The sequence below is a fragment of the Schistocerca cancellata genome, chromosome 1 (genome assembly GCF_023864275.1).
Source record: "Schistocerca cancellata isolate TAMUIC-IGC-003103 chromosome 1, iqSchCanc2.1, whole genome shotgun sequence".
Classification (NCBI taxonomy): domain Eukaryota; kingdom Metazoa; phylum Arthropoda; class Insecta; order Orthoptera; family Acrididae; genus Schistocerca; species Schistocerca cancellata.
In genome coordinates, this window is record NC_064626.1 from 1085467013 (window position 1) to 1085479832 (window position 12820).

The following is a 12820-nucleotide window of genomic DNA, read 5'->3' on the forward strand; positions in this document are numbered from 1 at the left end:
AGTTTGTATTGCTTGCTGTGGTCTGTCTTACAGTCAAAGACCTTTTTCTTAAGGTACTTGTACTTAAACTGTATTCTTTCCTACAAATATTTCTCATCTGTGAATGAGCATCAGTTTCGCAACTATAAACATTTATTTTCCCAATACAGTAAAATCTCATAATGAAGAACTGACTGTTTGAAAATACGGCCAAGGATATGATGTTATAGTCACCTTGTTGTTTACACTGTCTGACACATGTTCACTATGTCACTGGCCAAAGACAATAGCTAGTATTGCAATTATCACTTTAAAAAATTGTTGTGTAAATGAGTATAGAAGAGGTGCCGAATGCTAGAGAGAGACACACAAAAGATGAAAGAGTGCTTAGTTTTCAGAGAGTCTTCAGAACTAAATGACCCACAGTTCACACACAACCCAACCCTGTTGCCTGGACTTTCCAACTAAGAATAAAACTTACTTTTCACCAGTCTTACTTATTATGTTTGCTGCAATGTATTAACATCACTGGTAATAGGCTGCATATGAAAATATGTTAACAGTCTAACTGCACCATCAGGTTTATAAAACATGACTTAAGTGTGAGCTATGGGTAGGTTCTGTTAGCACACTAAAATGCTTGACTTTTCTATAAACAGCATGTATACACAGACAAGACAAAAAAATTCCCAGATTTTTCTAGGATTTCCCAGTTAGAAATACACTTTCCTCAGGTGAAAATACACTTTTTACCTGGAGAAAACATGCTCTTTCCTGGGTGAAAGTACATTTTTCTGTGTTAAGTGACAACACACTTTTCCTCAGCACTATAAAACACATCAGTGCTTTGAATAATCAAGGTTTTATTCACTGAGATGGTAATTCCCGACACTTAGGAAATGAAACCTACAAAAAAAACCATGTTTTGTAAATATTTTTGAGGTATGACAACACTTACATGGCATATTTCACATATTATGAAAGTGTGAACACAAATTCCAGTATACACAAAATACAGTTCGGCAGCTTCCGAAGCACTGAAATCGAGATTGCAACATGTTTTTGTCTGCCAATTACAGCTCCTATCATGTGATCTCACCAGCCAATGATAGCAGAGATTCAGAGCACAAGATACATGAAATAGTTGGACGATAGCAACATCATTGTTAAGTAGTGTGCATGCACAAATAAGGGAAGTTAATGGTTTAAATCAACATATATGCACAGTATAGCTACTGGGAAAGCTAAGCTTCCACATAAAATATTGTTAGTCAAAGAGTTTTTGTTGTTTTTTTCCAAGGATGTGGTTAGACAGGATCCTAAGAGCGCAGCATAAATTGCAAGAGCTGAACATTTCAATGAACATTACTATAATTTTCACTGCTGCACATTGAACATTTCATGTTCTGTTGAGCACATACTTTTCCATAGAATTGAAAAGCCAATTGCGTGTGAAATTGCTCAGGAACCCATTTACCACTTTTTTTTAAGGATAATTATACTTTTTGCTATTATTATTGCATAAATTTTAATTGCGAAAGAATTAAAGTAAATAACTAACTTTGAAGCTCAAGTCTTTTTTAGCATGTGTTGCCCTTTGTGATATATCACACACAATTGTGCCAGTAAAATTGTAGCTAATGGCTTAAATGGCTGGGATTTTGGCCCTGAAATTTTTCTAAGTGGCTGGCCTTCTGTGTTAAGTTTCAAATGAGAGTCTAATGCTGTGTGATTTAAGAAATTTATTGCACTCTCACAAGTAATGTAACTCATCTGGTGTAAAATGAAATTTAATTTTAAGTAATGCTCCTCAAACCCCATTCATAATTTCCTGCAACCTGTTACAAATGTAAACACTTGTGATGTAATGCTCATCAAGAGCATTTTGTTGTATTGCATAGTCTTCATCACACTCATCGAAACGAGGCTCATAAGAAAGACACTTTGACTGCAGTTCTTTGCAACTGAAGTTTTATTTCATGTTTTTCTCTCGTTTATGTTTTATGGCTGCAGTATTATTCTGAAGTAGTGGGCCTAAAGTTAAATTCTTTGTTAAAGTATCAGTTCTTACCATTTGAAATTTTAAAAAATTTAACCGAAAATTAAAACAATGAAAAATTCCCAGAATTCCAAAAACCTCCCATGTTTTTCCTTGATTTCTCCTGGATGAAAAAATTCCTGGGTTTTTACCAGATTTCCTGGTTGTCCCGGGGCATATACATCCGGATAAAAATAAAATTTAATAAAGTACCCCCTATTGTTACACCTTCCCAGCCTATATAATATTAATAAATAAATATTAAGTCAATACATAAAACTTCAAGGCCTATAATTGTGATGTTGTTGGCTGAGTAACTTAAATCTTTATAGCACTAAACTGCTGGCAGAAGTCTTAGGCATTAAATTTAGCTACTGGGGTTATCCCTCTGTTGTACATAGTTCAGTGTCTGAACTAATTATTTTGCCATTCTAGTCACAGTCTAGCTGTCTGAATGATGCTATCTATATTGTTATCTGGCTCAATTTTTCTTCTTCAGCAGTTATGAACCTCTTCAAGTTTGTGTACATTTCAGAGGTGCCTACACAAGAGCACAAATTTCCAGTTTGTTTCACAGAAAGTTCATTATAAATATGCAGTACAAATGTGTGATTTAGAGGCTTATAGAGTAATTAATACACACACACTTCTGATATCTTTGTACAACATAACCCTCATACTGGATTAGAAATGTGAGCCAAAGAAAGTTATAATTTCATAAAAGAATAATAATTTATTAACTGTTATATTTATAAAGATAGTTTCAAATAATGAAGATAAATTAACATGAAAGTGGAAAGCTAGAACACAAATACTACAGTGAGATGATAAGTGATGAAACTGTAATACTTTTATGTGTCAGTCATGTGATTTGGTATATATACAATAGCTTGAAAGTTATTGTCAGCAACAACAATATGTTTTTTTAATCAGAAATTATCAAGTTATAGTAGTTACTTCCGATTAAAGATCAGAAGAATCACTTGGATCATTGAATGTAACTGTCACCCTCCTTGACAGTGACCCATTTTCTTGCATGTGAATTTGATCAGATGGAGTAGCTACAATTTCTACTTCAGTTGGCTCTTCACAAGTTATTGTTAATCTTCTTGGTCTTGTAGTGTTCCTTATGGTTACTGTTTCACTATTTTCATTGTGGTTCAGTGTTGGTGACTTTTCTATATTACTTGACTGTGTTTTCATTTTGTTGCTATTGGCTTCTTGAACGCTTTGATTCCACCCATCGACATTGGTCAGTAAAGTCAGTCGCCTGATAAGAACATGTAGTTCCTGTCGTGCTCTTTCAGTTGCATCATCACAGCGGAAGAAATCAAATATTTTTATCTTCATATTCACATATGATCTTTGTAGCAAAGACTGAACCTGTGAACAAAAAACAAAAAGTTATTGTCTGTAGTGTGAAAGCAAAGCTGGAAAACCAAGTTGAACTTGCAGCAAATTGATCAATGTACAAATGTGGTTCTTTTTAGGCTGCTGTGAAAAAAATCAATTCACAGAGGAGGTTTAAGTCTAACCATACATTCACAGTTTAAAGCACAGAAATGGTTAAGTTGGACACTATTTACCAAAGTGTTGCAGTTTTAGCAAACTCTTCTAAACAGAAATCTAAATAGTGTATGTATACAAACAGGCAAGTTAACGATGACACACACTGTTGTAATGATGTGGAAGTGCCCATAGTGGTGACAGAGCTACTAGTTGAAGATTCTGTTTGTAAGGAGCATGGATATACAGCCAAAAATCTTAAACAAAATATGAATCATACTGCATGTATCATAAAGTTATGCACATGGTGATACATGAGTGCAGGCACAATGCATTAATGTCACTGCTATGTTTTCTCTTAGAATGAGACCACACAGAGTTTTGAGATAATGTGGATGGAACATAACACTGCATTACATCATTTGTACCTATGCATGACAGATCATTTGGAAATCCAGATATTTGACTGATGTAGCCTACCTACCGGTATACATTATGTCTTTTGAAGATATATGTTTACTGATAAAGGGTCCAAACACTACCATAAATTCATTCATTCGTTCTTTCATTCACACATCATGTTCTGTAACTCTCATTTTGAAGGTTTGCCTTCAGAAATGAAGAACACATTGAGTTGCACATTAATATCAGAAACAGCCACTGCACCCTCCTTCTGTGAAGTTTACTAACAAAAAAATGACTGTTGTTAATCTGCTCACACTGAAAGTTGCAAAATTACTTCTACATAACTTTATGTATCTCTTTGTGTATTAGGAGAAAAACAGCTACTCTGAAAAATGCCATTGCTCCTCCTCTTATACTATTCAGCTCCATTTTTAACTGATACTAAACCTCAAACAAATAGTTCATGTCATTTTGTCAGTATATAGTGAGATGGTGGAGTCTGTGTAAAATCAAGTTCTGTTTAATACAAATTTAAGTGTTATATGGAATTTAAAGCCTCGAGTCCAAATAATATAATAAATGGTTGAAGGAGTTGACATAAACAGGAGAACAGTGGAGCAGCCTTACAATTAGTACACAGCAGTCTGCTTGATTTTTAATCTTACAAAAACTGACAGTATACAAATCCAAAGAAATGGCATTACTTGCATGTGCAATGATTAGAGAGCAATGGGGGTGCACCAAATGAAATTCCATGTTTGAATTTCCTGTGCATCTGTATGGATAAATAAGTAATGCACCATCACATGGAAAAATGTAACCAAAAGAACTCAGTTCTCCCTGTATTAAACTGCAGAGAAGATTGTTAGCTTACTTTTCCTCATCAGTGCCCTACGGCAATGCAGCAAATGTCAAAAAAGTATTTATTCTACAGATGTACAGACTAAGAGTATCATGTATGGCTGATTGCAGAACATCTCACAAAAGCCTCTTCTGGGATCTTAGGATTCTTATATTCAGCTGCCAATGAATTTACTACCTAATTATATTTGAAGTTAGTCACAAGTCTGAACATGTAGTGAGCTGTAAAATTCACAACTGAAATACTGAGTGCAAAAATATTTCCACACAGACATTACATATGTGCGTAGGCTTCAAAATTGAGTTTTATGTTCTGATGCAAAGATTTGTTGGTAGACACTTGACAGAGAAAAAAAGTGCCTTATTAACCATTCCTATAATTTTAATAGTATATGGACTCAGAGTTGTAAATTCTGGTTAATGTTAATATCTGTATTAAACTGGCTTTAAATTTTGAAGCATATAAACTGATGACAGAACCCCACTGGTATCAGCGTGTAGTTACTTAAATGTTTAGTAAGATGTAGTACATACATAATAGTTAAGTATGGTAATGTAACAGAAGGGGCATTTTTTTAGATTTACTGCTTTCTCTTTATAAAACATTTAACATGAATGCTCCCATCTACGGTATATTATTTGTGGACAAGCAGCAGACTGGATAACATCATATGTAAGTAACAAGATGCAATATGTAACCATTAAAAACTTATAGAGATAAGAAGTTAGAAACATTTAAGTATGGAGTAGCTCAATTTGTAATGGAATCTATCTCTTCAATTTATTTTTAAATAATGTCACTGCTATGAAAATGAAAATGAAAATATGATACTGCTCGCACTTGAGAAGCACTTGAGAAAAACTCTTTGATATTAATCAACAATACAGCACAGTGGCTCATGGAAAAGAAGCTAATTACTAACCTAAAAAAAGTTGTACCTGTTTTTCAATAATAAACAAAATGAAGAACAAGGGGATGTTTTCTAGATGAAAAAAAACTAGCAAATGTAATTTCAGTTAATTTTATAGTTGAAACAATAGACAGTGAACTAAATTGGAAGCAGCACATATATGCTGTTTCCACTAAGCTAGAGCAATTGCCTCAGTATGTATACAAAGACCTCTTGTGCACTGTCTGTCATGGACTTTTTAAATCATACATGCAGTATGGTATCACAGTATGGCAGACCTCCGGCATCACGGAATGAAAAGAATATTCACACTATGGAAGAAAGCCATTCAAATTACATTGAAAAAGAAGCAAAAATATTGTAACTCTTCAGGCTTTCCCGGCGATCTAATGACATCTTGGGTTGTCGGGTGTTCTGCCGGATATCAGCGTCATACTTGCACGATATTTCGGTCACGTAGCTCGTGACCTTCATCAGGTGCGACCCGAGACTGCTCCTCGAGTGGACCTGGTCCAGTATTTATGCCTATGGCCTTCCCCCTCCACCAACGGCTGCAGGCACTTCCTCTGTGGTCCACACCCATTCCCTGCGACCTGCTGGAGCGTTGCTGCTCCGTTTTCCGTCCGCTGCGGTTCTAGGTGTTCCCTCTGCAGTCTTTCCGCCATCCACCTAACCTTCGTAACCTCTTAGTTCATCCCTATGAAATCCCCAAACCACCTTCCCTACCCTCTGGCTCCTACCCTTGTAACCGCCCCCGGTGTAAAACCTGTCCCATGCACCCTCCCACCACCACCTACTCCAGTCCTGTAACCCGGAAGGTGTACACGATCAAAGGCAGAGCCACGTGTGAAAGCACCCACGTGATTTACCAACTGACCTGCCTACACTGTGAAGCCTTCTATGTGGGAATGACCAGCAACAAACTGTCCATTCGCATGAATGGACACAGGCAGACAGTGTTTGTTGGTAATGAGGATCACCCTGTGGCTAAACATGCCTTGGTGCACAGCCAGCACATCTTGGCACAGTGTTACACCGTCCGGGTTATCTGGATACTTCCCACTAACACCAACCTGTCAGAACTCCGGAGATGGGAACTTGCCCTTCAGCATATCCTCTCTTCTCGCTATCCGCCAGGCCTCAATCTCCACTAATTTCTAATTTCAATTTGCCGCCGCTCATACCTCACCTGTCTTTCAACATTATCTTTGCCTCTGTACTTCCGCCCCGACTGACATCTCTGCCCAAACTCTTTGCCTTTACAAATGTCTGCTTGTATCTGTGTATATGCGGATGGATATGTGTGTGTGCACGAGTGTATACCTGTCCTTTTTTCCCCCTAAGGTAAGTCTTTCCGCTCCCGGGATTGGAATGACTCCTTACCCTCTCCCTTAAAACCCAAATCCTTTCGTCTTTCCCTCTCCTTCCCTCTTTCCTGACGAGGCAACGGTTTGTTGCAAAAGCTAGAATTTTGTGTGTTTGTTTGTGTTTGTTTGTGTGTCTATCGACCTGCCAGCGCTTTTGTTTGATAAGTCTCATCATCTTTCGCTTTAGATATATTTTTTCCACGTGGAATGTTTCCCTCTATTATATAAATAAACTTACTGTATCATATGTAAATAAAATGTACATCTTTGATTCTTTCCATATCCCTTAGACCCTGAGACCCTTTTCTGTGGGATCTATAGAATACATCAACTACACTGTAATACCCATCACTGGATTTTCAGAACACATGTGTGAAATAACTAATTATCACCTAACAAAATGTTATTTAATTCAGTATTAATTTCCTCACATTAACCACATCAATTAATATGCACTGGCAGGTTGTTGAATATATGTGTTTCTGTGTGTCTGACTCCTGTCTGTACAACAGCCAAATGGTTGAGATCTTGTCATTAATTGTACTATTATATTCATGCTTTGCAGAATTTGAGGGAAAGGAGAAACATTGGCAAGAACTAAGGTTATATATATCACCAGATATAATTCTTATAATGATCAAAAGATATGCTAGTTCAGGCAATTGTCACACCAGTTTCATGTGCTTATTTATATGTGGCTCCTGTTTTGTGGTATTATCTTAAACTAGAAATTTTAAGGAAATGCTGAATCCAATCATCACTTCTATTGCAGCTCAAGTACAATAACAAATGCATGTATTCTTCAGAGTGATATACCCAGTTCCCTCATTTGAAAGTTTCATGTAGTGCTGAGTTATGAGAAGGTGCTATGGTTAAGGCACTGCATTCAAAATCTTGAACAGAAGGTTTTGAATCTATGTCCAGATATACGAGTTCAGGTTTTTTGTGGTTTCTCTACACTTAAAGCAAATGGCAGGGCTGTTGCTTTGATAAACACTTGGTTGATTTCCTTCCCTTCCTTTGTCCAGTGTGGATTGATTTTCTATCTCTTGTAACATTATCACTAATATCTATATGATCAACTTGAGCATTAATAACATGCCATATAAGCTCTTGCCCAGACTGCTGATCACAATTATTCACAGTCATTCAGGGAGAATGGAAAAAAGTCCAGCCTTCATTGAACGCAACTCAATGCAACTCACAACTCTGTGAAAATTAAATTCTGCAATCATTTCATTTCTATCTAAAAAAATATAATGGATGCCGCAATACAAGGCAGAACAAAAAACAGAAGCATTAACAAAATTTGAGAGCAGTAGCCAAACATGAAAATATCAAATGTTAGTCCACTAATAATGAAAACAATACTTTGACCAGTTGTTAATGTATGAGTTATTATTTACTTGTTTTTTGTGAGAGTAAACCATAAGACGTAAACTGACCTCCTTATTGAGATACACATATAGTAGTGCTACAATAAATCCTTGCATTCCTTCCATGAAGTAAGAGAAGAAATAGTAGGCCTGTTCAGCAGTGCATGAGTCAGGCTGTGGTCTGTAAGCAGTCAACAGTATATTTATACCAAAAACTGGCGCCAGCATTAGTGTAGCTTTTGTAGTTCTTCTGCAAAGAAAAGAAAAATGAATAATTAATTCCAATTTTAACATATTCATTCTTCAGAAAATGTATAAGAAGTACAGTGCATAGTAAACCATTTGTTGTCAGAAATAAGTTTACATTTTGGCAAAGTATTAATTAAAACTGATGTAATAGATCTATGTGTGTATGCCCATTTTATACTCATAAGCCTCAATAAATAATAGAGCTATTTGCTAGAGAACAGGGAATAATTTGTAATGTGATGTAACTGGAAGTCAGGAGCAAGTAAAAGATACATGTAAGATGAAGGAAGTAACTCCACATACTTCAGTTTGTATCTCAAAGGCGTTTATAGACATGTAGCATCAAGTACATCAAAAGGACAATAATGGTTATACTTACATAAAAGCATATTCAGTACTCCAAATTATAGCTCATTCTGTCCACCGAGTGCCATAAGAAAAGTGGCATTCTTTACATGATCACGATTTTTTCTCCTCTTTTAAATGTGAGCTACATCTTTAGTAGAGAAGATGTATCTATTAAAATTTTCTCTATCTTTTTCAGCATTGTGACACTTTTTGAATTTGTGATTCTTGTTTCCATTTGTAGGTTTTTTTAGCTATCATCTGGGCTGTATTTGATAAGGTTGAGTTTGGGCTCTTGATTAGTATGTTTTGCTAATCAGTAAACATTATAGTTTTTAAATTATCCTTTAAAGACACTGAAATAAACATTCACATATTTTAAGAAATGGTGTTGACCAAATCACAAAGCTCTGAGAACCCATATGTTACATGCCCATGTTCTAAGGTCGTTATATCCCAGGGATACTGTCTGCCATTGTGAACCTTTGTTTTGTGTTATGAAGGTATGATTCAATCCAAAATGATGACATTTTTATTTTCTAGGTAGGATTTTATAATCCACACAGTTAAAAGTACTGGCAAGATCACAAGCCACACAACAGGAAACTTTACACTTTTTAGCTCTGCAAGAACTTCATTTAATTGGTCTTGTATGATTTTCCCTGTGGACAAACTGAGAAGCATGTTAACATGTTCTGTTTATAAAAAATGAGCCACTATTGTATCATAGTCCAGTTATTTAAAATGTTTGCAAACACAGGAAAAACTGAAATGCAACTGTAATTGGTGGTATGGAAAGGATAGTTACTACCCATCATATAGTGGAGATGCTGAGTCACAGATATGCATAACAAAAAGACTGCAAACAAAGCTTTCGGCCAAACATGCCTTCATCAGAATTAGACAACACACACTTACAGAAACACAACTCACACACACGTGACCACCATCTCTGGCTAGCCAAAGCTTTATTTGACAGTCTTTCTGCTGAGCCTCTCTGCGGCTCAACATCTCCACTGAATGGTGAGTAACAACTATCCTTTTCATAATATTTTCATTATTCCATCCTGGATTTTCCACTGTTTCTAATTAGTGGCAGGTGCTTATCTACAGTTGTATAGATGGATACTACTCAAGCATATTCAAATCTGTCAGGAGACGTGGGTAGCTATGTCAAGTCAACATAAGATTTTAACACTTTGCTAGAAACATCATAGCCAAAAAAATTACTACTGCTTAGTAATGTAATGAATTTTGTAATCTCTTAAGTATTTTTGAAAATACTGTGTATTTAGAGTAAAATTAAAGGGCATAAATCAGTTGCCCTGCCATCCTTTCAATTGGTCCCTTTGACAGTGTTTCAGCAAAACAACATCTGATCTGACACAGCTGTCATATTGTGGAACTGCTTGCAAGCCACAGACATATTTCATACCCCATAGCACCAACTCATCTCTCTACAATAGACCATATGTGGGACAAAATGAAACACTTCCTACAAATTCACTTCCTCAATGTAATAGAGAGGTTATGTGTAGCAGATCCATGGATTACCACAGACATCTGTGTTGAGTATATGCCTTGACACATGGTGAGCCACTTACAGACTGAAGGGAGTAGGTCTACTGACACAATGTCAGATCAGCAATTTGTCAAAGTATTTTACAATATACAATGTTAACTTATCATTGAGATTATAAGCATTTCATGTAACCAATACCAGCTTCCTACCATCTGGAAATGTTCTTCTGAGTGTGGTTACTATTTTTTCCTGACAGCATACATTCATGAGTTTTCTGAGAAGTTGATGGGTTTTCATCATGACAATTTATTGTGGAGAAAATATGAAAATTCCTTAATTAAAATGTTTTTCTCGTAAAATGAAGCTGAAGAGTTGGAAAGACATTTACCTGATGTATCCAGATCTAGCAGATGTCACATGCCTTAGTTTTGTAAGTAGCACTCTGATTATATCTATGAGTAGAATTGTGTTTACCTGAAAGGTACAAAATTGCAAGATATTAGTAATTTTATTTGCCCTTGACAAATAACAAAACATTTTTAAATAGATGTAATCAGTTCAGTACTATGGTATTACCACTAAAGCAGAAACATAGAACCTCAAAGGCAAATGCAAAACCTGCTCAAAAATCATGCCTTTCACATTTCACAGTGATAACATGTAATAAATACATTCATAAATATAAGAATTATAACTGAGTTCCCACCAGCAAGGAAACTGTAAGCAATCAAACAAAATAAATTAAAAAAAATAAATATTTTAAACATAGCTGCACAACAGCAACAGTTCCACGTAATAAAATTATAAACAGCCGACCAGTTGCATTGGATAGAGAATTCCTTAACTAGGTTTCGACAAATATAAATTTGTCTTCTTCAGAAGGTGGCCTAAGGATAATGAACATCATAGCTTACATTAGAAAAGTATGAAACTTAAGCCAAGAATAAATTTTAGCACAAATTAGAGAGCTCTTGCATTACAGAAATATGAGAGCAACGGCTGGTACTTACAATTTTACATTAGTAAGGACTAATGTACCAACGCCGTTTTTACAAATGTCGGCATAGATCCATTTGTCAAAAATGAAATATAGTCCTAGAATTAGGGTTTGTCACGTAAATATAAATTAGTATATGGATCCTGCAGAGCTCACAATGGACTGAGTGTAATCTGCGAGCATACTTACTCTGAGACCAGGGCAGGTGGCACTCATGGCGAGAACCATGTGCCAATTGGCGTACAAAGGCAATGTGTCAATTATCAGTATTAATAACGTCCTTAAATAATGTAGCCATAAAAAAGAAGGAAGGCATTTAACACTCCCGTTATAACAGTATGGGAGCATTAGTACAAATAATGTAGTTATACATAAAAAAAGCAGGTGGTGCTTACGCCGAGAGGATTACGCCCAGTGGCATATACAGCCAAAATATAAAAATTACATTACTATATTAGTGAAGCCCACAAACGGTATATATGTCAGCACTTTAAAATTGATAATAATGGCTCTTGTCAAGACCGAATTACACACACTGGTACACAATCCACTTAATACACATTTGCAGGGAACCAAAGTTTTAAAGCCAGACAAAATCACATAAGGGCCAATGTAGTGGCAAACATACATTGTGAGAAAACCGCAATACATAAGGGGTAGTGAGCTTAAAGCATTGAAGGTGAATCATAGCTTCCTGAGGAAATAGACCACTAAGCATAGCATGTAGACCACTAAGGTTACCAGCATTAATGTTATACCATAAACAGTACAGGTTTAAAGCCTTCAAAAATTTGTCTACAAGCCAGGTTCAACTGGTCGTTCTGTATATTACCGTCCTGGAGCTCTAGATGTTTGAAAATTTGTAACTCTTCCCACAGATCTAATCTATGCCCTTTGACTTCTCTGTGTAGGATAACAGTGTCTTCTAAATGTTTAGGCGTATGACCGGCTATCAGGAGGTGTTCAGCGAAAGTAGAGCTGTGTATATTCGCTCCTTTTTTACCTAATAGGTGTTCTTTATATCTTGTTTTCACAGCTCTGCCTGTTTGACCAATATAATATGAAGGACAGTTATTACAGGTTAGTTTGTAAACCCCTGAATTGGAAAACCAATCGCTGGCAATCTCTTAGAATGTGCAAGATTTCTTTTTAAACTGTTATCTGTAGAGAAGGAGACATTACAGTTATATTTTTTCATTAGAAGACGTTTTATCCTATATGATATATTACCCAAGAAAGGAATAGAAATAAATTTTTTAGCTTC

General features: G+C 35.9%; 1 protein-coding gene across 1 annotated transcript in view; it reads right to left on the bottom strand.

The window, feature by feature from the left end:
• Positions 1-2810: 2810 nt before the first annotated feature.
• The window catches only part of LOC126162997 (calcitonin gene-related peptide type 1 receptor-like), a 260219-nt gene continuing 250209 nt past the window's right edge, over positions 2811-12820 (bottom strand). The window contains exons 9-11 of the mRNA XM_049919860.1: positions 10948-11033; positions 8513-8693; positions 2811-3400 (exon numbers count right to left, since the gene is read on the bottom strand). Coding sequence (XP_049775817.1) covers positions 2981-3400; positions 8513-8693; positions 10948-11033 — 687 coding nt within the window. The 3' untranslated portion in view covers positions 2811-2980. The remainder of the gene's footprint in view (positions 3401-8512; positions 8694-10947; positions 11034-12820) is intronic.